General features: G+C 41.8%; 1 protein-coding gene across 3 annotated transcripts in view; it reads left to right on the top strand.

Moving 5' to 3' along the window:
• arap1 (ArfGAP with RhoGAP domain, ankyrin repeat and PH domain 1) overlaps window positions 1-26,675 on the top strand; it is a 113,920-nt gene that overhangs the window by 23,244 nt on the left and 64,001 nt on the right. For 2 of the 3 annotated variants that reach the window (XM_080429608.1, XM_080429606.1), the window contains exons 2-10: window positions 5,110-6,349; window positions 16,482-16,654; window positions 20,590-20,693; window positions 20,774-20,862; window positions 23,126-23,275; window positions 23,627-23,696; window positions 24,694-24,814; window positions 25,860-26,044; window positions 26,287-26,393. In XM_080429608.1, the coding sequence (XP_080285734.1) occupies window positions 5,190-6,349; window positions 16,482-16,654; window positions 20,590-20,693; window positions 20,774-20,862; window positions 23,126-23,275; window positions 23,627-23,696; window positions 24,694-24,814; window positions 25,860-26,044; window positions 26,287-26,393 (2,159 nt within the window). In that variant the 5' untranslated portion in view covers window positions 5,110-5,189. The remainder of the gene's footprint in view (window positions 1-5,109; window positions 6,350-16,481; window positions 16,655-20,589; window positions 20,694-20,773; window positions 20,863-23,125; window positions 23,276-23,626; window positions 23,697-24,693; window positions 24,815-25,859; window positions 26,045-26,286; window positions 26,394-26,675) is intronic. The other variant, XM_080429607.1, reaches the window with a different exon arrangement.

Raw genomic sequence — 26,675 nt, 5'->3', positions numbered from 1 at the left:
GTAAACTGTAGGAAATCTCTAGAATGGTGGCCGTAGATGACTGGGAAGAGAGGACGTTCTGGGATTTGGAAGGTTGCCGGTTTGACCCCTCGGCTTGTGTCCCTGAGCAAGACACTTAAAAGTTCCTCTCATCATGCGCTCATCTGAGCCAGATGGGGGGGGACAAGAACATGTCCCCCTCCAGCAGTGTCACTCTGAGTACTATATGAAATAATCTTCTTGCGCTTGGATTCAAATTCTTTATCCACCATGAAGAGGTGACTGGCTGTAATTCTAATGCAGGGTGTCACTGTCAACGCTGTAGACCAAATCCAAAATGTGATGTTATTATCCATAATGTTGAACACAGTAGCCAGCGTCAACAGCAGCTGTGTGGGACTGGCCTTAAATGTCCATAAATGTCCTTAGACGTCATCTTACTCACAGCTGGGCAAACAGCTGACCTCTTATACTCACAGACATAAAGTCACTTGACTCACTTTTAGTCTCAGCCACTATACTTAGACAATTTTATGATTTACGTGCACATATTTGTTCATGTTCCGTTATAGTGTAGTGTTCAAGCCTAATATAGATTTATAGAACCATGACATAATCTACAGTAGGTCATGGCCACTGTCAAAAACCCTCAGTGAAGTCATCGATTGATGTTCCTGTTTTACAGAGATGAGATGTTGTATTTTCATCTGGACAGAAGAAGAGAGACAATTAATTACAACAACAATGCAAATGTTGCTGGTAATGCATGAGGACAACAGATCCACCATACGATTAATTCGTATTAAAGTGATAGTCACACAAATAATTGCGATTAACGATTTCGTTGTGTTTTTTGCATTGAATATTGGAACATAACGATGAAATTCTAATTTCGGTTAGCATTTTAGGCTTCGTGATCAAATACTACACAGGGCAGATACATGACGACTAACTTCGATGTACAAAGAAATCACTGACATACAGTACTTTAAAAAAATATACGTAAAAATAGCAGAAATATGCTAAAGACTGATTGTAGATTTGCTATTTCTGCTTTTTTAATATTTGAAAATCTATGATTTTTATTTCCTATTACATGGAAACGATTATGCAAAAATAATTGCGATTAGATGATTGTGTTATAATTGTGACAGGCCTACAAGCAAGATGCTTTCCAAACGGGATCACATGATTTGTTTCTCAAGATCCATTCAAGGTTCAAGGTTGTTCATACAAAGAGGCTGCTACATGTTTTTATGAGCAACCCAAAGAAGCAAGCTCACACATCCAAAACACTTCAAGCTTTAACCCGGAACTTATTTTAATGAATAAAACATTATTTTAACCTATCTGTATGGTAGAGTATTACAATACTAGTACATCTGCAGTGGTTGGAGGTAGTCTCCTTACTCTTCCATTGAGAATTCTTCACCCTGGTGTCAGGTAGGTCGGTAGGACACCAACAATTTGACAAGTAGTACTGCCTGAAGCTCATATATAAGCTCAATATCTTCCATGGACAAGCGCGGGAGACCTGGGTCTGAATCCCGGGTAGGCTATGACATTATAATAACTTACTTACAAGTAGTATTGCAGCTGTCTCTGTGTGATGGTGCTTCCACAGTAATAACTAACCTACCTTGAATTAAAGCACACGTGCAATGCCAAGTGACAGAATATGAAGAGGGTGCTGGGCTAAGAGAGGATAATGGTCGGGGTGCAGAAATGATTACCATTGAAAACCAGAATATCGTTGCTGTCGGGCAGAAACCCCTTATCTCCATATTTTTTCATAAATTAAAATGTTTTGATCATACCACAGTATCACACAAAAGTATCCAAAATAGCAGATCTACAAACTTGAAATGCGGTGCGAAGAGATGCGTTTTGAGCTTGCCAATCAGTTATTTTTGCTATTATTTTGAATCGTGAAAAGTAACAGTTTTTGTCATGTGAGGTTTCCACTCGACAGAGACGATATGTGACCTCTTGAAAGAGCATACATATATCCTTAGATGCACCCATTCCCTCGCAGACGTTTTTGCACGCACGTACAGTACACACACCCACACACACCCACACACACACACACACACACACACACACACACACACACACACACACTGAGTGGGTGAATTAGGAGCCAGGTTCATGAGGCGATGAGCATATATCTGTGGTGGTTCACCACAGCCTTGTGTGACTGCCTGGGAAGGTGCAGCTTCGCTGTGACCAGCAGGCCATACTGTATGTTCTTGTGCCTGGGTTGGCTTGTACAGTATGTTCTCTCACTGTCACTTTACGCAGTCACCTTGTTGAAGGAACACTGAAACCATCTGCTCTGCTTAAACCAGTGGTTCTCAAGCTTTTTCATGTCAAGGACCACCCAAATTGATATGTATATGGACGCGGACCCCCATCTGAGAATGTTATGTGCCACGGTCCCCCAGAAGAGAAGATTTATGTAAAAAGAAAATCAAAGTTATTCAAAATTGTCCAAACATTTTCGATATTTGTCAAGATTTTTCAAAAATAGCAGATGTACAAGCTTGCAGTGCGGCACGAAGTGACGCGCTGTGAGCTTGTAGATCTGCTATTTTTGAATAGCCAACACATAAATGGATAAAGTCGTTAAAATGATTGTGATGCTATATTAACTTTTGCTGGGGACCCCCTGGTTAGTATGCTGTTAGTATAGTTAAATGGTGTCTTGTTGCTGCAGACCCTGGTAGGGATGGCCTGTAATTGTCAATGTGGGTAGCTGACCTGACTGACTGACTGACTGACTTACTATTGTTGAATCATGCTTGGCATGCTGCAAAGAACCATCCATGTGCCAGTGTTCTGATGAATTTGGTGCCTCCATGTTTAACCCTGTTTACATTTAGGTGTGGTATGGTTAAAGGAGCATTTCACCCCTGGAAGAAGTTTTCGGTCTTTTAATGAAGTTTAGGAGTCAAGAAACAAGATCCTGGGTTTTTTTGTGTGAATAATCTGTGTTTTTAGATATCTAGTAATCTTCGCATTCTTCGTGACGTTATTTGCGTCATGAGAGATATGTCTCATTCCTTTCCGCACTACATGTTGTCTTGACGCGTCTCAGTCAGACCAGCTCCAAACGACAGCCCCCGTAACACTTTGTTCAACCTTCTTTCGCCACTCGGCCACTCCCATTAGCTGCGGCCAGCGGGCAAACCCCCTTGCAGAGTGAGGCATTACTTTACCTGAGTTATCTTCTGATAGTTGTACTAGAATGTTGACATGAAATAATAATCCTCTGTAGTGTTTCATAAGCACAAGCTTGAAAAAAAAATACAGCGTGGAGTGGCAGCGCTGGTAAACAAACACCGTCGCAAAGGCTAGGATCATAATACCAAGGATTCGACAGTGATGTCAATACTATGCGACACGGAAGTAGAACATCAGAAAGATACCAAGGATGTCCCAGTGATATGACATCACTAACGAATCCTTGGACATATATGTAACTAGATGAACGTGCGCGAGTACAGCCAGTGTTGCCAGATATTGTGAGAGAAATAAGCAGCCAGGTCTATGAAAACAAGCCCAAAAGAAGATAACTAGGCCAAGAGCACTTTACCTAGACATGGGATATTATATATTTGAAAATTGCCGATCTACAAGCTCACAACGCTTCGCGACCCATTGTGAGCTTGTAGATCTGCTATTTACAAAAAAATCTTGAGGGGGAAAAAGTGCAAAATGTGGATTTTTTTTATTTTTTTTCATTTACTTTTTATTGGATTTTTCAGAACATGAAAACAAACATACACAAAAAAAGAAAAGACTAGCACATTACTAACAAACAAACCGAACATACAAAACATACAAATACAAACATATAAGGGGAAAATGTGGAATATTTTTGACACATATTTGTTAGGGGCTCCCTGGCACAAATTATAATTTCAGATGGGGGTCTGTGGAAAAATACATGAACATGTTTGAGAACCACTGGTTTAGACAACAATCAAAACATTTGGAAACAAGCCCAAATATCAACTACATTTTAGAAAGAAGCCGCTTATAATAAGCAGACATGGCGACACTGGCATGCTGTTTGGATGTTATTGTTGGAGATCACACCCACATGGAACCTCCCCTGCCACAAGGCACCAAAGCATTATGGTCATTGTAGTAATGCAGCAGTCCAGTCAAACCCTAGTCAAACACACAGATTTCATTATTTTTCTGGCCAAAGGGTGCAAATTTTAAATTGTGCTACTGTTATCTACTACAAATACTATTACCATTGAGTGATTGCAGTTTCTTCCAGGGGTGAAATGCTCCTTTAAGGTTTGGGTATGGATCTGGTCAGGGTATAGGGGGAAACTTGAGGTCACTGAATTCACCAGAACACCACCAGTATCCTGTTTCCTTAATTATAACTTGACATGCCTCCCCGTTATCCCACAGCCAGTGATGTGCAGGCGTTTCATATTTTACTGGGCGAGTTCATTCAAATAAAATGTTTCAAATGTGGAAAGAGCTGCTTTTTGGTCCAATTTTGTGATTTGTTTGCCAGTGGTGTCAGTAAATATTTAATTAGTCTCCCTATTCCTCTTACCCTATTGCCTCCATAAATCTTTATTATTTTACTAACATTGGTGGTTCATTCTCACTTTTTACGCATTTTAGAATGAGCATACATAGTCTTTTTGGGGGGGAGTCAAGTTAGGTGTTTTACAATTACAAAGTAATTGCCAATAAAGTACTTATTGGCAATTACTTTGTAATTGTAAAACACGTTCAAATTGAAACTTGATATTTGATTCAAAGAATGAGTCAGCTTCAGTTTAAAATTCCTTCCACCAGAACAGAGATTTGAAGACAAATAAGAACTAAGTCGTCGGCTGCATCCAGGGTCTAACTGAGCTTGGCGTACCTACAGTAGTTTTGTATTTTAACGTTTCCAAGCTTAGATAGATTTAGAGTTTTACCAATGTGGCTTCCCTGTGTTGGTCATGTCATTAGTAAAAAATAGCCGATCTACAACCTACACGCATTTTCGGCGTGTGACACCCATCGTACCTCGTATAAAAGCGGTTAATATGACAGTGTTTCACAGTATTTAACCAACAATATTTTGTTCTCTTTTTTTCTCTTCCACAGGTTGTTTGAGCCATGATCTGACATTTCCCCGCATACACACTTGCACGCTCACACACACACACACAGACGACACACAAACGATGTCGGACACCGACACCTGCGCGCCTGTGTGGGACTGGCTCTGTGTGCTGCGTCTGGAACAGTACCACGAGGCTTTCCGAGACGCCGGACTGGCAACGTTCCAGGAGTGTCAGAGCCTTACCACCGATCAGCTGGACAGGATGGGGGTCAACCTCCCGGGACACCAGCGGCGTATCCTGGCCAGCCTGCAGAAGAAGGCCAGCCAGCACGGAGCGTCCCACCTGGACCCGCACCTCCCTACCGATCCTGACACGGAGCCCCAACAAACACTCATGGAGAGAGCGGAGGAGGGTTGCTCCCCGGAGCCTGTCAGAGCCCTGCGGCGAGGGAGAACTGTACCGAAGCCGCCGGGCGGGCGAGAGAGACCCGTCCCCAAGGAGAGGAAGGAGAGAAAGGAAGGGGGTGGAGGAGAGAGGGAGAGGCCCATGCCCAGGGACAGACTGATCCCCAGGCTGAAGGAGGAGGGCACAGAGGGCGAGGAGGGCACAGAGGGCGAGGCGGGCAGGCAGACGAGGCCTACGCCCAGAGAGAGACGAAGCGCACCCAGAGGAAAGGAGGCAGAGGGCGCCGATGGAGGAGGGGCAAGTGTAGACCAGGTGAGGCCGGTTCCTAAATCAAGGACTAGATATCTCTCCGCGTCCCCGACGGACGCCCAACCCCCGAACCACATTGTGCCCTCCGGCTCCGAGTGCCCCCCCATCCCACCACGGAGCACCCCCAACTGCCCCCCGCAACGCTTCACCCCGGCTCTTGCTCCCTCTCTCGCGGTGCCCGCAAACGCCTCGCCGGTACCGGCCGTAACCAGTACTCAAACACCGGTTAGACCCCGCAGGACCCCTGTCACCCCCGCCGCCCCCACCCCCACCCACACTCCTCTCTCGCTCCCTAGCTTCCCCTCCGCGGCCTCGCCTTCCTCGCCCCAACGACGACCCGACACACTGGCCGTCTTCCCCCCCTCTGCCCAGCAGAGGGCAGGAGACGGAAAGATTTCCCCCACGGCCTCCCTCTCTTCTTCCTCTTCGTCCTCCTCTTCCTCAGCTGAGCCTGGCGACGACAGACCGGCCCCACCTCTTCCCCCCAAGGTAGGGGCGGGGCCTAGAGGCGCTCCGCCCATCCCCCGCCGCCCCCCTAGGGATCCGAGGACCACACCCAGTCACAGGTGAGACACATCGTTAGCCATATAGACACACACGGGCTGACGCGGGTGCCTACAAATTCACGCCCACTTTTGAGACAGCGCCGCTACTCGAGGTCCGTTAGAACGATGAACTGCAGCTCTCAATGCAATCACTATGAGAGGCATTGTAAAATACCGTAATTTCACAGGTTAACTACTGAGGCTGTAGTGATTTTTTTTGTGTTCTAATAAACTGTCCCATTTGTTTAATTTATCCCTTTTAATCTCCCATATCTGTCATCTCGATATACTTCCCACAATATACTATAATATACTCCATCCGTGTGTCAAAAGCATCTGAAATCTAAAGTTTAAGTGGTCGCATGGTATATACGTCACGGACGCATCCCTTGAGGTTTTCAATACCTAGATACGTTTGTGTCTCTCATGTATCATTTTTATAGGCTATTTATTTTGGACAATTATCCAAACAGCATCTTGCAAGACTATTTGTATATTAATACTATCCTGGAGAATTCACTAAGTAGTTGAAAATGTCGGGATACTGTATGTCACTCCTCCATTTAGTTGGGTTATTTCCCCAACTTACATTCAGGCAAGTTAATGCAACAGCAGTAAACCCACACGTTTTAATTTTTCATCTACCGTCGGAGCTCCACAGTAGGTAGAACATTTATATAAGCCTATGAGATGTTCAAAATATAGACATGAACAAAGTCAGTCGGGATTGGGATGAGAATTCTCCTCTTCAAGGTCGACGCTCGGCGCTCGTAAAGACAGTGATGTCACTGAAATGCGACTACTTGTCTGTCTGCCGTCTACCCTCTGCGTGTTAACATTATGGGTAATCCATTAAAGTGGAAAATTAAATGTGAAACACATCAACTATTAAGAAAACAAGAAGATATGTTGACAACAACACTCCATACATTTGGAAACATATTTTTATTTATATCAATATAGTCTCCAGTTAATGTAGGAATATTTTAAAAGTAGGCTAACTCTCATATCCTCTCATAGGGAATGCATTGGCAGCTGCAGTTCATAGTTCTCAAGGGCCTCGAGTAGCGGCGCTGTCTCAATATTTTAAAAGTGTCTACTAAATGATGTGTGAAATCCTCTCTTAAACTGTCCCTCCTGCTTTATGGTCAAAATGTCCTGTTCATTTTCCCCATAGACAGGTTATTTATGAAAATACTGTAAATACTGCACTCTTGTACTTGAATGCAAATAAGGTTCAAAATACGTTGGTGGGAGGGATATGTATTTGTAGCGGGCTTGTTTTTGCGTGTGTGTGTATCAGTGGTGTAAAGTAACTGAGTACATTTACTAAAGTACTGTACTTAAGTGCAATTTTGAGGTATTTTTACTTTACTGGAGTATTTCTAATTTGCAGTACTTTTACTTCTACTCCACTACATCTCAGAGGCAAATATCATACTTTTACACTGCAATTATTTGAAAACTTTAGTTACTAGTTACTTTGAAGATTTGATTATTATTACAAAAGATACATTACCCACTTAAACCCTGCATACATTTCGGCCATTTGAAAATAGCCGATTTTCAAGCTCACAATGTGTGGCGATTCGACGCATTGTGAGCTTGTAGATCTGCTATTTTCTAAAGATTTTTATACGTTTGAAAACTTGTGAAATGGGACATTCTACACAATGAGTACTTTCTACTTTGGTACTTTAATACCAATACTTTTGTACTTTTAATCAAGTAAATTCTGAATTTCTGACTTTAAGTTCTAACAGAGTATTTCTACATTGCAGTATTGATACTTTTACTTTTTGAGTACTTTTTCCACCACTGGTGTGTGTGTATCGCTGCCCTCCACACCCTCCTGTCTAGCATCAGGGTCATGACCTCTGCTGTGTTGTTGGCTCCGCTGTCGCACCACATTGCATCTACGTAGGCGGTGTGTTAAGAATTGTACCTGAGCATAAAGTGTGACGCACATGTTGAGGAGCAGGAAAAGCATGTGTGAAGTGTGTTGGTTAGAGTGAGGTTTCTGCAAGTACTTACATACAGGGTACTAAGGGGCGGCAGTGGCTCAGGAGGTAGAGCGGCCGCTTGGGAACCGAAAGGTTCCCAGCTCGATCCCGAGCTCCCCCAGAGTTAGTGTCGAAGCGTCCTTGAGCAAGACGCTGAACCCCTAATTTCCCCCGATGAGCAGATTGGTGCCTTTGCTTGGTTTCCTCCGCCGTGAATGGGTGAATGTAATGCACACTCATTGTGAAGCGCCTTGGATAAAGGCGCTATATAAATGCACCATTTACCATTTATTTACCATTTACTTCATACCAGGAATTGAAGGAAACTCAAATGCCTGCCTTGTACACACCACCCACAGATACTGGTCATCTTGATTATAATAAGAAAACTCATGTGGATACCAGGATATCCGGATCCACATGGGAATTGCGTGGCTCCAGTGTGGATCTCAGACTGCATGTGGCCAGCCTGTAAAGTCAATTATCTATGACGTCAGTCACTCATCGACATATCTATGATGTATCACTCCAAATTTGGACATCGTTTCAAGCTTGTTCTTGGTCTTGACGTTGGCTTTTATGGTCTTTCCCCAGCTCTGTAGAGGCTGTTGTCTTCTTACCCATAGGCTACTACACCAACAACCCTCTTATAGAGGAGCTAGCCTCCTGCAGAGCCTTACAGTATAACCTTAACTCACCGAGTGCCAGAATTATTTATTTCTGGCTATGTTGTCCCAGTGCCAGAGAGTAAAAAAAAAGTGCTTAGGAAGCGAGATACAGCCTTTTTCAGTTATAAGTTAAACAAGGAGTGGATGGAGCTGCAAATCTTCAGTTTAAAAAAAAAAAAAATGTAAACACGTCAAACACGTCATTGGCACGTTGCGCCATTGCGGTAAAACACGTGAAACACGTCAATGGCACTCATAACCTTACTGCCCCAGTGTGGTGGTGTCAGCGTTTTCCACCTGAAAGTACGTTCGTTGTTGCAGTGACATCATCATGATATGGTCAGTATGGGCTGTGACTCCCTATAAACGTCATCAGCACCAGCGTGTATACAGTACCTTACACAATTCTGGAAAAACTAAGAAATAGAAAATAGAAATACCCAAAAATGACAGTCATGGGTGTTTGTTTAAACCTCTCTGTGTCACTGGTTGCTCTATTTGTCTTGTCTTTATTAGCAGCTACTGCTGCCATCTGCTGGCCGAAATGGTGAAATGCAGCGGATGTCTTGCTTTTTTTTTTAGCAGTGAATGTGGCAGAGCAGGACCAGTGACCCTGTGACTCTTCCGGAATCTGACAAACTGTCAAAAAAAGCAAAACATCCAGCAGTCTAGTGACGTCTTTGGTTCCATTTGTACAACTCTCAGAGATACACACACACACACACACACACACACACACACACACACACACACACACACACACACACACACACACACACACACACACACACACACACACAGTATATATACACTGTATGTATACAACTACACATGCAGATTACATATAATGAGTGTGTGTCACACTGCCAAAGGTAACACATTCAAACGGCTTGCTGACTTTATTGTCTTCAATGCTTCATTCATCATTGACAACACACACGCAAAACAAAACCGACAAGTGCAATTAAACAGTCCACAGGTTAGAGACACACTCACTCCTAACTATACATGAACTTGAGCTTAGTTCAAGCACTGAAACATTGACAGCTGGTTGAACTAAGTTCACTGTTTATGTCTTTCTGTTTCGTTCGCGTCATCTGTAACTCTGTGTGTGATGTGAGTGGTGAATGAAACAAAGGGCCTTTCGCATTGTAGACAATGCAGTCAGCAAGCAGCTTGACTGTCAACCTTTTGGCAGTGTGACAGACACACACACACACACACACACACACACACACACACACACACACACACACACACACACACACACACACACACACACACACACACACACACACACACAAACACAGTGAAAATGTGTTTCCTCGTTTATCGACTTTGTCCCCTCCCCTTCTTCAAAGTAAGGCGGTCGTTTCCGATCACATTAGATTTTTCACACCACTGTGTTGTGTGTGTATGTGTCTATATAGCATGTGTGTGTGTGTGTGTCTATATAGCATGTGTGTGTGTGTTTCATTGCTCCGTGAAAGCAGACACCTTGGGAACATGCTAGGAAGACAGGTAAGACAGCCTTATCTCACTTTCCTCTGTCTCTCTCTCTCTCTGTCTCTCTCTCTCTGTCTCTCTCTCTCTCTCTCTCTCTCTCTCTGTCTCTGTCTCTGTCTCTGTCTCTCTCTCTCTCTCTCTCTCTCTCTCTCTCTCATGCCCCCCCGCCCCCTCACCTCTGTTCTGTGTTGACGTTTCAAACGAGGAAGCCTGTCTTTCATACTGATGTATTTGTGTGGTTGTCATACTGCATACCTTTCATCGTCTATGAATACACCATGAGGTACAGTTATCATCAGTTTCCTTGTTAGGCTATATGTTATTAACTTTTTAGATTAGTTAAGATTAAGATGAACATACAGTGATTTGAGACCATGTAACTTTGGGTTCTGGGTTGAACGGCAGGATGTCCTGTATATACTTTTATCTGTCTGTAAACACTACACTCAACATTTTGAATAAGTTCTTCATTATATAATATATTTATTGTATTTTCTTTGTGATATAAACTAAATGTCAGTCATTCTATGGAGCATTGAAGATTGTACCATGGGGGCTCTGCAGTGTGCAAACTGTATTTTGTTATTTCTCATACTGGACTGAATCAATCCATATAGGCTTTGGAGAGGCTAGATTATTTAGCCTGGTAAACCAGGTCTACAGAAGACACATAGAAATGTGAATTCCGTGACCGGGATGGTTTACCAGGCTATAGGTTATCAGTAAAGAGAACAAAATCACAAAATCCCCTAGCACAAGGGTTATATTTTTTTGGTAAATCTGCTCAGCTGCCCTTCTTCGCTTAAGCCCTATATACTTCATTGTACAACAAATAGTGAAAATAGCAGAGCTTGTAGATCAGCTATTTTCACTATTAAAAAAAAGAAAAGAAAAATGACATGCCCAAAATAGGGATGCTAGGTTGAAAGATGTTAAAATGATGGAAGGGACATAGCAAGCAGATAGCTCACTCCTTTAGACAAACACACAACAGTTTTTCAATCTCTAGAAACCAAAAAGACAAGAGAGGCCAGGCACTTGAGTGACATGCATCCTTACAATGATTCTGGTTTTAAGCTAGTGTGTAAAGCTTTCAACACTGTATGATGTCATGGGAATTAATAGTACCGGCATCTTTTAGCACTCTGCCAAATTATAGTATGTGTCAGACAGGGGCCAGGAAACCCCCCACATCATTAGTTAACCCTTTACTGTATAGAGTACCGAAGTCCTGATGTCATTCCCTCTAACCCTGGGTCATGGATAATTTTCCCCATAGAAATTCCCCATCGAGAAATCTTAGATCACGTCATATAAGAACTGTGGCGATAAGACTTAGTGGAATGGTATGGTTTTACAATTGGGGATGCTCCCTGCTATAGCAATATAACATAACAAGATGAAATACACAGCATGTGAATAATTTCATGCAGGGAGCTTTAAGTTCTCACAGGGAGCTTGCTTGGAAGTAAAAAACACTTCCTGGATGCATAAACCAAAGCAAGTGGAGGCTGGGGTTTTGTTTTGTTTTTGTTTTATTTATCCACACAATAAAAACGGTACATAAGGTAACAAATGATTAAAAGACAGAAATAAGTGCAGGACCAGGTGAGAAAGAAAACCGATACAGGGCTTATACAAGTTCTCACCTAAAATGTGATCAAACATAAGACACGAGAAAAAACAAGTACAGAGTGTCGAGTTGAATGTGTTTGTATGCGTGTCTGTGTCCGTGTGTCTGCAGAAGTAGATAGACAATACATTTTGTTTTTTTAAACAGAGCTGCAGATGGAGCCAAATGGTTAGAAGAAGTAGCTATTCTTACAAATGTCTTTTGAGTAATGAGTCATTTGTGTAAATTAGATGGACATGTACTTGCCCAGACAATATTGCAGTAAATGAGATATGGATAAATCAGTGGTGGAAAGTAACTAAGTACATTTACTTAAGTACTGTACTTAAGTAAAATTTTGAGGTATTTGTACTTTACTTGAGTAGTTCCAATTTCCAATACTTTTACTTCTACTCCACTACATCTCAGAGGCAAATATTGTACTTTTACTCCACTAAAATTATTTGAAAGTTTTAGTTACTAGTTACTTTTCAGATATAAATTATGACATTATAAAACATATATTAACCACTTTAGCCCTATTCTATACATAGGCTATTTGAAAATAGCCGATCTACAAGCTCACAACGCGTCGCAGCGCGACGCGTTGTGAGCTTGTAGATCTGCTATTTTCAAATATTTAGTATTTTTACTTTTGGTACTTTAAGTACATTTTGATGCCAATACTTTTGTACTTTTACGTACTTTTTAGCCTTATGTAGTGGTTAGGCTACTCGTATTGAACATTTTGTCAGGTTAGCTACCTGGCTGGCACCCCGGACCCTTTTGCTTTTGGCCAAACCGTTACAAAGTGATCTTTATCTGTGGTGCTTTTCAGATACGGTAGCAGCAGTAGTGTACAGTAGAGACCCACAGGGGTCCTCCAGGGGCTTTCAGGGGGTCCCAAGCAAAATGAGGAACAGTTTAATTTCACTATTATTTCGGCAGCTAGAAGTTATCCTAAAGGAGAGAATGTGAGAATTACTATTCAGAGATAGGGTCCACTATCTCGTCATCTCCCCACCTAGACAGTTGTAGAATTCTGTACTAAATCTAATCTAACACAGTAAGTCTGTCTTTTTAGCTTGAAACCAAACACAATAGTGTGTGTGTGTGTGTGTGTGTGTGTGTGTGTGTGTGTGTGTGTGTGTGTGTGTGTGTGTGTGTGTGTGTGTGTGTGTGTGTGTGTGTGTGTGTGTGTGTGTGTGTGTGTGTGTGTGTGTGTGTGTGTGTGTGTGTGTGTGTGTGTGTGTGTGTGTGTGTGTGTGTGTGAGAGAGAGAGAAATGGCCCAATATGTACATGCCATTAAGGTTAATGGCTCACATAGGAGTAGAAAGGAAGGGTCATTGTTTCTTAAACCACATGACGTCCGTTGGCTAGCAGGAGTTAGAGCAGGTTAAATATAGTAGGTGGATAATGGCCCTCCCCCCATCTCCTGTGTAGATCCCCATCTCCTGTGTAAATGGGGAGGAAACGTGTCAAATGTTCAATTTCCTCTTCATTTTAAGTATTCTATACAGCTTATTACAATGAATACTGCTCAGCTCATAGCTGGGTGTAGGGCTGTAGTACTCCAGATCAGTCTCAAGTCCGGTCTCGCCTGCAATTTCTCTAGGTCTTGACTCGGTCTCAGAACAAGAGGACTCTGGATTTTTCCCCTGCTCATTTCTCCAAAGTTGGCTACTATACTGCAGTCGCAAGAGAGTTGCTGTCGATTTAAGGGTGCTATTATTGTTTTTGTCATTATTTTATTATTGAATACTGTACGTTGCTTAACTGTTTTGCTATAATTACTTAATTAGTTGAATAATTTCTGCATAACAAAAATATTTAGCTCTTACCTTCATCATCAGTAGCAGTAGTAAGGTGTTTGACATTATTTGGCCTTATACCCAATTCTGAGCTTTTACAAAGTCAGTAAAATGTAATTGCACGAATAAAGAACTATTTATACGTTTATTTGGGGGGGACCGCACATATTAATGAACACCACACATACAATAAATACGCCGGATTTAGCAAGAATTCTAATTTCCATCCGTAGTGCCCATACAGATAACAAGCAACATTACAAGAAGAGCACATATAAACATAACTAAAAGGGTACAAACAGAAGAGAGGAAAGCAACAGTAAAAAAAAGGCCTAGTTTTGACCTAAAATACCAGAGACCAGTAAAGAAAAAAAGAAAAACACCTACCTGGGGGCTTGAATGTTTTCAATAGTCTCTTGGTTTGGAACACAGGCTCATGAAAACAGATCTACTGTAGTTATGTGAGGGGTCTGTAGGTCTACTAGGGTCTACAGTATACTGTTAACCTGTTTATTATGTGAGGTGTCTGTAGACTTACAATGTACTGTATACTTGTGTATTGCTTAAAATCGTATTATACTGTAAAAGAAAATACATTTTAGCAGTCACCAGGAAATGTAGTTTTTTCTTGTCAACTACCATGAAGTGGTATTGCTAGCTTGAATGATGACGGAAACTGAAACTAGTCTAGTCTAACTAGTCACTCAGCAGCATTTCAGAGACTAACAACAGAACAGGGATGTAAGATTGACACATAGTGACTTATAATGTACTTGGCAAACTTACCCTGCATTCTCAAGAGTTCAGCTTCGTGCCCACACCAACTTAGTTAATATTCCAAAACAAACTGCAGTCACTATTCTGGATGTTGTAAGACAGAGCTATTTGCATAGTTCTTAAGTTTATATTTATTTGTTTTAACCAGGTGGACAGTTCTAGGTGAAGTAAACTTTACATCAAAGAAGTAAATGTTCACTTTCAGATATTGTTTTCCAGTATTCCTTTTCTAAACTTCTGGTGGTCTTTCTGTTGTCCCTTGTCCCACACCAAAGAGGCTTAACCAAAACATGAAATATATTTGAAAATAGTATAAAATAAAATGATGACTTTGCCAATAACATACACAGACACTCTATGCATGCCAATGTATTGTGTTTGTGTTTTGTTTGGTTTGGTCTCAACAGCCCATTTTATTCTCATTGTTTGAAAACAGAAGGAAATAGAGAGGAAAAAGGGAACTTTCACAATAGTGTGTAAATAGAGAGCAGGACCGTCCGTGTCCACTCCTACATTCATCTTGAAATGAATCATGAATCATGTAATGAAGCCTTCATTACTTCATTATGAAACCTTGTGTGTCCAAAACCGTTTCTTTTCAGGAAATGGGGTTCCAGTGTAGTTATTATTGTTTAGTGACGAGTTTTTGTTCATACCGAAAATGACGTGTCGTGAGTCTGTAGATTGGTAGTTTGTGCTACTCTTTGCGTGATCCTGACATACGCCGAAGCTAAAATAGGTCATTCATTTTATGAAAAAACATAAAAAGCTGAAATATGTGAGATTGAGAGAGAGGAATTTTATGAAAGTAACTGGATAGGGAGATAGATGGCAAATAATATCAGATATCAAGGTGATGCTATCTACTAATTAGCATAGTTTGGCTGAATAACTGAAAGTCACAGTGCCTGTCGAGATACAGTATAGTGTGTGCCGCACAGGTGTTTGTGTGTGTGTGTGTGTGTGTGTAGAGTTGGAGGTATGTTGATGGTATGTCCCAGTGTCATGGCAGGTTGAGACTTGCTGTCCAGTGTCACAGAGATAGAGCGAGAGAGAGAGGGATGGAACGTAGAGGGACTGAGCACAGAGAGAGGAACAAACAGTTTCACTCTGACATTCAAAGGTTCTCCAGCACAGCTCAGGAATCCTGGGACGTGTCTTGAATGCTAGTTCCAGTTGGCACAGGACTCGTGTAGCAACGCAGTCGGCGGTATATGGATCAAGGCAGGTTACCTAAGTGCTAGCTAGCCGCTTAACAAGCACTTTCTCTTCAACTTCTCTGTGAGTACGTGGATTCTGGACCTAAAGAATAGAATTGCAAAAGAAGAAGGAATCTTGCTGATGTTTGAGAGAGCAACTTTGATAGACCCTGCTGCTTGGTTTGTCTCTCTGTAATCTGACTCACTATGTTGCACCTGCCTGGAGTTGAAGTTCTTTTAAGGAGTTAGATAATTTACTAATACACAGAGCTTTAAATGCAAAAATAAAAATATAAAAATATATATATGTATATATTTTGAAAGCTATATATATATATTATATATATTTATATATATATACCATGGCATGAGCAAAGCAGAGCGACACTGAGCGAGAAGAAGGGCGTCCGGTACCAGCGAAAGGATGCATAGGATCAGCCGCCTGTTTGGTTCGCTTTTCACCCGGCCTCCCGTCGCCATGGTAACCGACGACTCCTTTCCTTCTCCCCTTCCTCCTTCCACCACCCCTCCTCCTCCTCCTCCCCCTCTCCTCGACGCCGCCGTTGCCGCCTCCAGTGAGGCGCCAATCGATGAGGCGCAGAGCGAGCGGACTCCGCCTCCGCCCGCCAGGACGCCACAAGGAGCACCAGAGAACCCTCAACCATCCGGAGGAGGAGGAGGGCTGTGTGAGGTGCAGCCAGTGGTGCCTGCCAGGAGGGTTCCCCCCCAGCCGCCACCGCCTGACACCCGTGAGTAACTGATCCAATGCTTTTTGTTTTTCCATTTGATTGAATACTTTATTAATCAGAAATGTAAACGGCATGTGGTACAGTCAGACATTAACCCATTAAGACCTGGAACTGTGTCATTTTTTTATTTGAGCTAAAAAGCATTATTTGACACTTTGGGCTATTCAAAAATAGCAGATATACAAGCTCATAGCGCGGCACCGAGTGCCGCGCTACGAGCTTGTAGATCTGCTATTTTTGAAAAATCTTGAAAATGTGTGCAAATCTTTGAATATATATATATTTTTAAAGTGAACATTTGTAACTCAAATCTTTGCTTCTGGGGGGTCCCTGGAACAAAATATTTTGATGGGGGTCCGCGGCCAAATACATATCATCTTGGGGGTCCTTGACATGAAAAAGATTGAGCACCACTGATATAGAAACATACGTTTTTCAGAAAACTGTTGAGATTTAGGAGACATGTAGAATCGGCTTCAGGTCTCAATGGGTTAAGGCTCAAAGGATAACACAAAAAAGTCCTGGGAACTCGTTCCCATTGAGGTAATATGCTAATGATCGTTGCTGTCGGGCAGAAACCGCCTATCTACATGTTCTAACTTTTTTGTGTTTTTTCGCACAATTAACGCCTTACTTGATCATTCTCAAGACACAAAAGCACCAAAAGTAGCAGATCTACAAGCTCGTATCTTGTAGATCTGCTACTTTTGCTATTTTTTTATTTGAATCCTGGAAAGTAACAGGCATATGAGGTTTCCACCCAACAGAGACGTTACTGATATTCTTACTTGAACCCCAGCATCCATATTTTGCAGGGGGGGTGGGGGGGCGGGACATTAGCCAAAAATCTACAAGCTCACGACGACGCAACGCATCGTGACCTTGTAGATCAGCTGTTTTTGAGGTTTGGTGTTAGACGGGGAAAAAAACGGTTCCAAGTACAGAGCCAACTCAGGTCCAGTTAGTCTAGAGGGTTTCTCTTTGCATGAACCACTTAAACTCTATATACTTATTTGTATACCTGTATATACTTTACATTTCTGCTGGAAAATGTTCCGTTTTCTTGACCTTCTGAGAAGCCATTGGTTTCCGTTGATTTCAGTATTGTATGCAAATCAGCTTGCAGAGACTTGAAATGTCCTTGAGATGCTGTAACTGTGTGTATTCCAACACAGTGAACTTTTGTTGCCTTCATTATCTTTGTCAAAGTTACATTATTGTTGTGTTTTAATGCAGTTAAAGGCGCTGATTGTTTAGAAAAGTCTTGCTAAAAATCGGTGGTCTGTGGGAGAAAAGCTTGTTTTACGAAAGAAATGTAGATGTCCATGACTTCATCTTCACAGTGAAGTGAATATGAGCTGTAGAAACAAGTGATGGAGGTGGGCTTATCACATGGAGGTTTGAGCTACAATATTAGGGATCTGGTAAAAATGAACAACCATTGGACATTTTTGAGTAGTAATGTAAAGTTTTCAGGAGTCTGAATCATAAGTGCTGCGCAGTGGCTGCTCACTGCGTGGCTGGTGTTGCGCACCAAAAATATCTGATCTACAAGCTCATAAATACAGTACAATAACAATAAAGTAAAATCCAAATAAAATCTTTAAATGTCAATTTATGTTGACAGTATCCAATGATTTGGTAGTTACATTGTAAACAGTAAATCGTTCAACCCCTGACTTGAACCCATGAAACATATTGGACAGAGCATGACATCTGCTGACATGGCGGGGGGGGGGTGAGGTGTTACGCAGAGTTCACACTAACAGCGAAAGTGTTTTTTTCTGCTAAATGAGTGTAAAAAAAACTTTTGAAACATCCATGTGTACGCCTAGCTCACGCCTACTTCAGTCCACAGCGAGCTTCTGGTTGTTTGCTTCTAGTCAAATAATGGCAGATGTTTCGACCGGACTTGCCGCTCTACCTAGTTCAGCATTCTGGAAATATCGCAAGGTGATTTCATGCTTTGATTATCACCTACGGTATAATAACGTCTCTGTCGGCTGGAAACCTCATATGTCCAAAACAGCAACAATATATAATAACGATAATAAAGTGTAGAAAAAACAAGACATGTACAGTAGCCTGGCTGGTTCAACCTGTTAGTGTGTATGTGTCAGCCTGAAGACTGAAAGTGTTCTGTTGCCAAGTTCATGCTTACAGTAAATTGAGCAATGGTTACATTGAAGCCTTTGTCAACTTAACTGAACTTTATTGTCACATCACAGGTTTACCGGTGTAAAAAACAAACTAAAGTGGGTGAAATTATTTGTCATACAGGCTCCATCATTGAAGTTTAACCCATTAAAACCTGGAAAGCATCAGCTGTGTCATTTTCAATTTTTTTGCTATATATACGTTTTTCAGAAAACTCTTAGAATTTAGAACATTGGTTTAGAACAGTGGTTCCGCAAAAAATAGCTGATATACAAGCTCACGGCGCGTCAGAACGTTTTTGAAAAATCTTGAAAGTGTTAACACAAATCTTCTCTTTCTGGGTGTCTCTGGCAAAAAAATAATTCAGATGGGGGGTCCGCGGCCAAATACATATAATTTTGGGGGTCCTTGGCACGAATACGTTTGAGAACTACTGATTTAGAAGGCATTTGTAGAATCGGCCTCAGGTCTTGATGGGTTAAAAAAAAAGTGGATAGAGAAAGAAAGAAACAGAAAAACAGGTCAGACATCAATATGAACAGTGTGAAATACCTGTATAGTCTTTTGAAAAAAACTTATGTTGCTATAATATCAGTGGTTCTCAAACTCTTTCATTTCATCTTTCCCAAAATTATATGTATTTGGCCACGGACCCCCAACTCAAAATATTTTGTTCCAGGGTCCTCCCCAGAAGCAAAGATTTGAGTTACAAATGTTCGCTTTAGAAAATATATAGTCAAAGATTTGCACAAAGTTTCACGATTTTTCAAAAACTGCAGATCTGCAAGCTCATAGTGCGGCACTCGGTGCCGTGCTATGAGCTTGTATATCTGCTATTTTCAAATAGCCAAATGATTCAAATGGTTAAAATGACAGATGCTTTCCAGGTCTTAATGGGTTAATAAAAACAAATACTACTAAAAGTAGAACACAAAAAAAGGAAATGCTTGAGCTCATGTTTTCAATAATACTCTACTTCCATTTTTAGTTCAGCTGACCTGGCATCTCATGCAATCTCCACGCACGCATGCTTATGCAAAGTAGTTCCTGGGTTGCCAATTCCTTGTTGAACTCCTATACATTTAAGCTGATTGTGTGAATGTGGACTGGAATGTGCTTTTGCTCCAATGTAAAATAGTACATAAAATTTGCACTTCAGACACTGAATTCTGTCTATAATTGCATGAAATGGCTGTGTCTGATCTGTCTCTCGGATATCTTGAAAATCGTCTGATTTCAAACTTGGCATGTGCTTCACCGAGCAGCGAGGACCCACGAGAGTGATGTGCCAAGTGGGAATTTCGGCGGTTAACCAGAAAAATATTTCTATAAATCTACCAATCTCTGTATCTATTTGTCTATCTGTATCCCTTTTATGCCCATGTATAGAAAAATGTGTGTTGTTATGCCAACAGTTTCCACACAAAGTTGCTAATAGTTTGTTTACTAAAGAGCTGGAGAGATGGGATGTTACTACACAAACACTAGCTATGATTACTGTCAGAATATAGAGTTATTTAACACTTACTTTAACTAAAAAATATCACTTTGTTACACCCCCATCAACTTAGAAGTCACCAGCTGTATTGGTAGGCGGAGATCTACGATACATCTGGATACACAAGACTAGGCTAAATATAATAGACCACTCATCTTCCATCTCCTCCTCCTCTCTCTCTCTGTCTCTCTGTCTCTCTGTCTCTCTGTCTCTCTGTCTCTCTGTCTCTCTGTCTCTCTGTCTCTCTGTCTCTCTGTCTCTATCTCTCTCTCTCTCTTAGGGTCAGATTCTCTTGATGATGACAGTTCTGATGACTTTGAAGATTCAGAAGAGGTTTGCACTAGTCTCCGTGCTATGAATAATATACCACAAGACACGGTAAAGGTATACATGTCGGTTTTCTCCCTCTTCATTATTTATTATCCATTATCCATGAGTGATACTATAGCCGTCTTGTCCAATAGGAGCTGCTCCAGCCTCGGCCAGCGCAGACGACGGGGCGACGGTACAACTCTCTGTGCAGCGACGACGAGTTACTGGACGATGAGGACCAGTGAGTCTTATACTTTATAGTGGATTTTTATTAGACATCACAATAACAATAATGGGGCGGATAGACTGTTCAAATCAATCCACATTTTGAAATGGATCAAAACACAACAATTCCAACTTTGATTAACCATGCAGTTATACTGTATGGTAGACTACCCATTTCAAACAAGTTTAAGCCTATGCAAGTTCATTTCCATACTCAAAATACAAAATTCCAACAAACTACAGTATTTTTTGGAAGATTATCTGCAGTAATGTCAAGCAGGGCCGGACTGGGACCAAAATTCAGCCCTGGCATTTTGGCCCAGACCGGCCCACCACAACCGGCGCGCAGATCGCAGATACTCTACCGCCTAACTCCGTCGAGGCACATACTGTACAAACGCACGTCCTTAATACCACCACTTTTACTGAAAAGCATCCCAGCCCAAACATTACAGTAACTAATAATTGAATCCTAAAACAGAAGCAAAAATATTTTTCTTGTGGCCCACTGGCCCACTGGCCCACTGGCCATACCGGGCATATGCCCGGTATGCCAAATGGCCAGTCCGCCCCTGATGTCAAGTATACTGTGAGTCATAGTCAATGAGCTAAACATGCCAGACCCCTTGTATGGAGCTTTAACCACGTATAAACCCCAGCATCCTTATTGTGGGGAAGGCTTTCGCAGAAAATAGCAGATCGACAAGCTCACAACGTAGCTCACAACTACAGCGTTGAACCAAAGTGCTGTACACTCAGTAAACCAATATAAAATACTAAGTAAAACAATAAATAGGGTTTCCCCTGTTTATATATGGTGCATGGTGCAACACAGACACATTGCCTTACGGAAACGGCAACTCTCAGTCTGAATCATCGAAAGCCAAGGAGTGCAAGTGAGTTTTCAAAAGTGATTTAAACACAGGCAAGGTTTGAGACGCTAGCATAGAGCCCTGAGGGACTCCGGTCAACCATATGGGGTTTAAGTGGTTAAAGAATGTGCAGTTATGATGCTTTATTTTCCATGAATTTGCAAAGTGTGACACATGTCACTAATCGTTTTGTCTTAATCATTAGTGGGTAAACCGCTAAACTAATCTAAGATTAGCTTCTAGATACGACTTCCTCGTGCTGCTGTCGTAGGTGCAGCATGTGATGACGGGATTGACGACATCAGACATGATGAAAACAGCATAGACTCACACATCTGCACTTATCATGCTACAGCGTCACACAAAAGCATCAAAAGTAGCAGATCCACAAGCTCGAAACGCGGTGCCAAGCAACGTGTTTTGAATCCTGAAAAGCAACAGTTTTGGACATATGAGGTTTCCACCCGACAGAGACGATTTATAAACTAGTTAAGGTCACTGATGGCTAGGCTCATGTGTATGTATGGTTATGTGCACTAATCACATAATCTGACTGGTTTACTCCAGTTGAAGTTGCACAGATTTGCAAAGTCAGAATAGAGGATCTGAGAAACGCACAATCCAGTTGAGTTTTGAAATATCTGTTAGTCACTGTACACGTGTGACAGTTGTGCAACCGTAGAATCCATTTTCAGCAACTGGATTCTCCTCTCTCTGTTGTACGTATGGCTGGTTCCTCAACTATCTTTTTATTATTGTATACCTGAAATAATGCCTGGAGTGGTCTCCAAATAGACATCAAAAACAGGGGTCAACGATTCTAACTGAGGGCTTCTTTTTCTAACTGGTTGACGCCTGGTCGTCCCCAGTTAACCAATACGTGGAGGTCACGAGTGTTGAACGCACCGTAACGGCACGATCCAGCCCTTCACTCCCATAGACCCCCCAGAAGAGAAGATTTGTGTTTAAAAATTATTGGAAACATTTTGATATATATTTTTTTTTTTACTCAACAGCAAAAAATATATATATTTTATTGCGAGTACGTTTCAGTCCAACTGTGACCTTCATCAGGTAAAACACTTTTTTTGTGAAGACGATGTGCCGTGCGGGATCTCCCTTTTTTCCTGTCTCATTTTAGCTGCCTGCTCCTACGCACCTGTCCCAGTAGGTATGCAAAAGGATAAAGTATAAAATATAGATTTTTTTGTTAAAATGACTGTGAAAATGATTGACACATTTTGCTGGGGGTTCCCGGACCATACTTTGAGAACCCCTGCCATAGAATGCGAGGTGAACAGGACGCTGACGCCTCTGACCCGTACTGTATGTGACCGTGCGGCCGTGCCTTTAATCTGTATTGGTGTGTTGTGTGTGTGTGTTTGTGCATGTGCGTGTGCATTCCAGTACTGACGTATGGGACGACTATCGCATCAATACACCGCAAGGGAGCATCAACCTGCCCGCTGCAGGCAGGCTGACCTCGACCACTAAAGAAGACACCTGTCAGTGTAGCATTATGAAGATGGGCTGGCTGGACAAGAACCCACCACAGGGGTAGGGACAGTACGCACGCACACACACATGCAACTGTGTTGTCATATAGATGAGCACTATAACTATAAATGTAATTTAAAAAATCATTCCATGTCAAGTGGAGAGTCCACAACTAAATTCTTAACAAAAACAATGGTGAACGGTGTAGTTATAGTCGTCAGTATGAACTGTCCTTTATTCATTATCAGTGAATAACATTGACTGATTGCTGTTGGCACTTAGTCTTGCTTTTACACGTAGTTGTTCTTTTAACTAGTTAACTAGATAAGATCGTCTGAATAATAAATGTGTGTGTGTGTGTGTGTGTGTGTGTGTGTGTGCGTGTGTGTGCGTGTGCGTGTGCGTGTCCAGGGCCCTCTATTACCAGAGACGATGGGTAAAGCTAGATTGTGATTACCTTAGATACTTCGATGACGAAAAGGTAAAGTCATTACACACACACACACACACACACACACACACACACACACACACACACACACACACACACACACACACACACACACACACACACACACACACACACACACACACACACACACACACACACACACACACACATTCTAGACATGCTCTCAGACCTGTCAGTTTTCAACTAAACTGTAGTGTGTGTGCCTGTGTGGACATACAGGAGACCTTCTATAGTGATTCTCAACCTGTGGACTGGGGACCACTGGTGGGCCACGACGGTATTGCAAGTGGGCCCCCAAATATTTGGCAAAACACTTAAGATTTCAATGATGATGTAACATTAATATAAAAATATCTATCTGAAAAAAAAAGAATACGTGGTATTTTTTATCTTTAAAACCTTGAAAATCTTTGTTTTCATTGTGATACCGATAAATACCGGAATTCTATGTTAGTTCCATTAATCTGAGCCAGAGCACAAACGATTGATCGATTATTAAAATAAACATGCTCTGAAAATGCACGACAGCCAAATGGCCGTATTAACCCATTGATACCTGGAACGCATCTGTGTCACTTTTAGATTTCTTTAGGCTATTCAAAAATAGCAGATATACAAGCTCATAGCGCGGCACCGAGTGCCGCGCTATGAACTTGTAGATCTGCTATTTTTGAAAAATCGCGAAAAAAAAAAATTGGGGTTTTTTTCCAATTTTTTTTTAGGATTTAGAAGACATTTCTAGAATCTTCTCAGGTCTTAAAGGGTTAAGTGGTCAGGTGGGTTGTCAGTGGTCAGATGGGTGGGCCATGAACGCTTTTGACATTTTCAAGCGGGCCTTGATCCAGAAAAGGTTGAGAACCACTGTACTAAACTGTAGTGTGTGTGTGTGTGTGTGTGTGTGTGTGTGTGCGTGTGTGCAAGATTTGTATTTTACTTGTGTGTGTATCTATGTGTGTGTGTGTGTGTGTGTGTGTGTGTGTGTGTGTGTGTGTGTGTGCATGGACAGGAGGTGTATTCAAAGAGGCTCATCTCTACGGCCTTCATCACTGACATCAGTCCCGTGGGAGAACTGAAGTTTGAGGTCGTCACAAAAAATCGCACGTTTCTCTTCAAAGCTGAGAATGAAGGTGAGACGCTGCCCGTGTGTGTGTGTGTGTTGTAAGTCAGTTGGTATATGCAATGCCAGTTGGTACCAGTGTCTTATGTGACATCACTGCCACTATCTTGTAGTAAGAGTAGTATGTTGGCGACTTGGCGCGCAGAGTGAAGGCTACCTGATCCTATGTTTCAATCCTGTTTATGATTAGCCTAAGCCTAACCTGGCTTCATATGGTCGATTTTTACATATTCTGCTGCTAAATAAATTGGCTGTGTTGACTTTATATCCATGGTCTGTCAATTTCCTGGCTAAGTTACCTGTGCTATGCTGCGTGTGTGTGTGTGTGTGTGTGTGTGTGTGTGTGTGTGTGTGTGTGTGTGTGTGTGTGTGTGTGTGTGTGTGTGTGTGTGTGTGTGTGTGTGTGTGTGTGTGTGTGTGTGTGTGTGTGTGTGTGTGTGTGTGTGTGTGTGTGTGTGTGCGAGAGAGAGTTTAATTGAGAAAGAAAGCACGCTATAGGTCTGGACTTGAATCACACATGCCACAGATGAGAAGCATTATCAATAATATAACAACCTTGTAACGTTTTTAACTATCGTTTGAGTCACGTTTTTATGTGTCTGCATGAATACACTGCATGTATAATGTGTGCATATGGTGTATTTCTGTGCGTTCACTTTGCCTACCCATGCGTGAACACATTTGGCATTCAATTCAAAGGGGCTTTATTGGCATGAGAGATTTGGTTTACATTGCCAAAGCAAAAATGGAACAAAACAATCAAAAAAAAATGATATATCTACACTTAAATGGGAATAAAGTGATGTTTAAACAGAGCTGTGTTACATTGCAAAAAACAAGCGTACAGAACCAAAATAATTGTGCATTTGCTGTCAGAAATTGTTATACAGTATATATAAATAGTTATACACGTAGGAAAGGTTAGCTTGGCATTAACTTTTGAGACAAATAGCAGCAATATTTAAATGTTTCGCATTCACTTGGTATATAAAACCTTTGGGACCAATTGCAGCAAAACGTATTTAAATTCATTCTCTCTGCACATGCACATCCAGCTGAGAGGAACGAGTGGGTGTCAACGCTGCAGGACTCCACCAGGGGGGGCCGTCGGGGCAGCACGTTTAACTCAGGTTCACCACACACCCCAGAGTACAAGGGCTTCCTGGACCTCAGAGGACTGCGCCACAAGCTCTACACCATGGTCGTTGGAGATAAAGTCTTCCTCTACAAAAGCATAGAGGTGAGGCGTGTGTGTGTGTGTGTGTGTGTGTGTGCACGTGCGTCCCTTTTTGTGCTTGAGTGTGCATGTTCCTTGATAGGAGACTGACCATAGTGACTACATCCAACATGTTGAATTACTTGAATACTAATGTATTTTTCTTGATGTTTCTAAGACAAAATAATAATAAAATCTCTCACGGTCATAGTGTGATCCAACGTGCTGACAGTGTGCGTCACTGATGTGTTGTGTTGTGTGTCCAGGACTACCAGTTAGGATTGGGCATCACCTCCATCGACATGAACGTTGGAAATGTTAAAGACACTGACCGACGCTCCTTCGATCTCACCACACCGTACCGGATATTCAGGTATATACACTGTACACGCACGCGAGGCGGTGTGAGCTCGTAGATTGCCTATTTTCACAATGTTTGCCTCCTTCTTACATAATGTTTGACAATTTGGCCAATTCGGTATTAAAAGGGTCTTTAAATTCATTAAATCGACACTTTAGAAATGTGCAAATACCCTGTAGCCTATACACTTATACTGTCTGTTGGTTTGTTTACTGTTGAGGGAGAAAACAATGTTGCGTATTAAGCTAATCATCTGTGGACCCCGACATTTTTTTTTGGGGGACCCCCAGTTTG

This window comes from Gymnoscopelus braueri (assembly GCF_963280865.1).
Source record: "Gymnoscopelus braueri genome assembly, chromosome: 5".
Classification (NCBI taxonomy): Eukaryota; Metazoa; Chordata; class Actinopteri; order Myctophiformes; family Myctophidae; genus Gymnoscopelus; species Gymnoscopelus braueri.
This window is presented reverse-complemented; position numbering and strand designations above follow the sequence as displayed.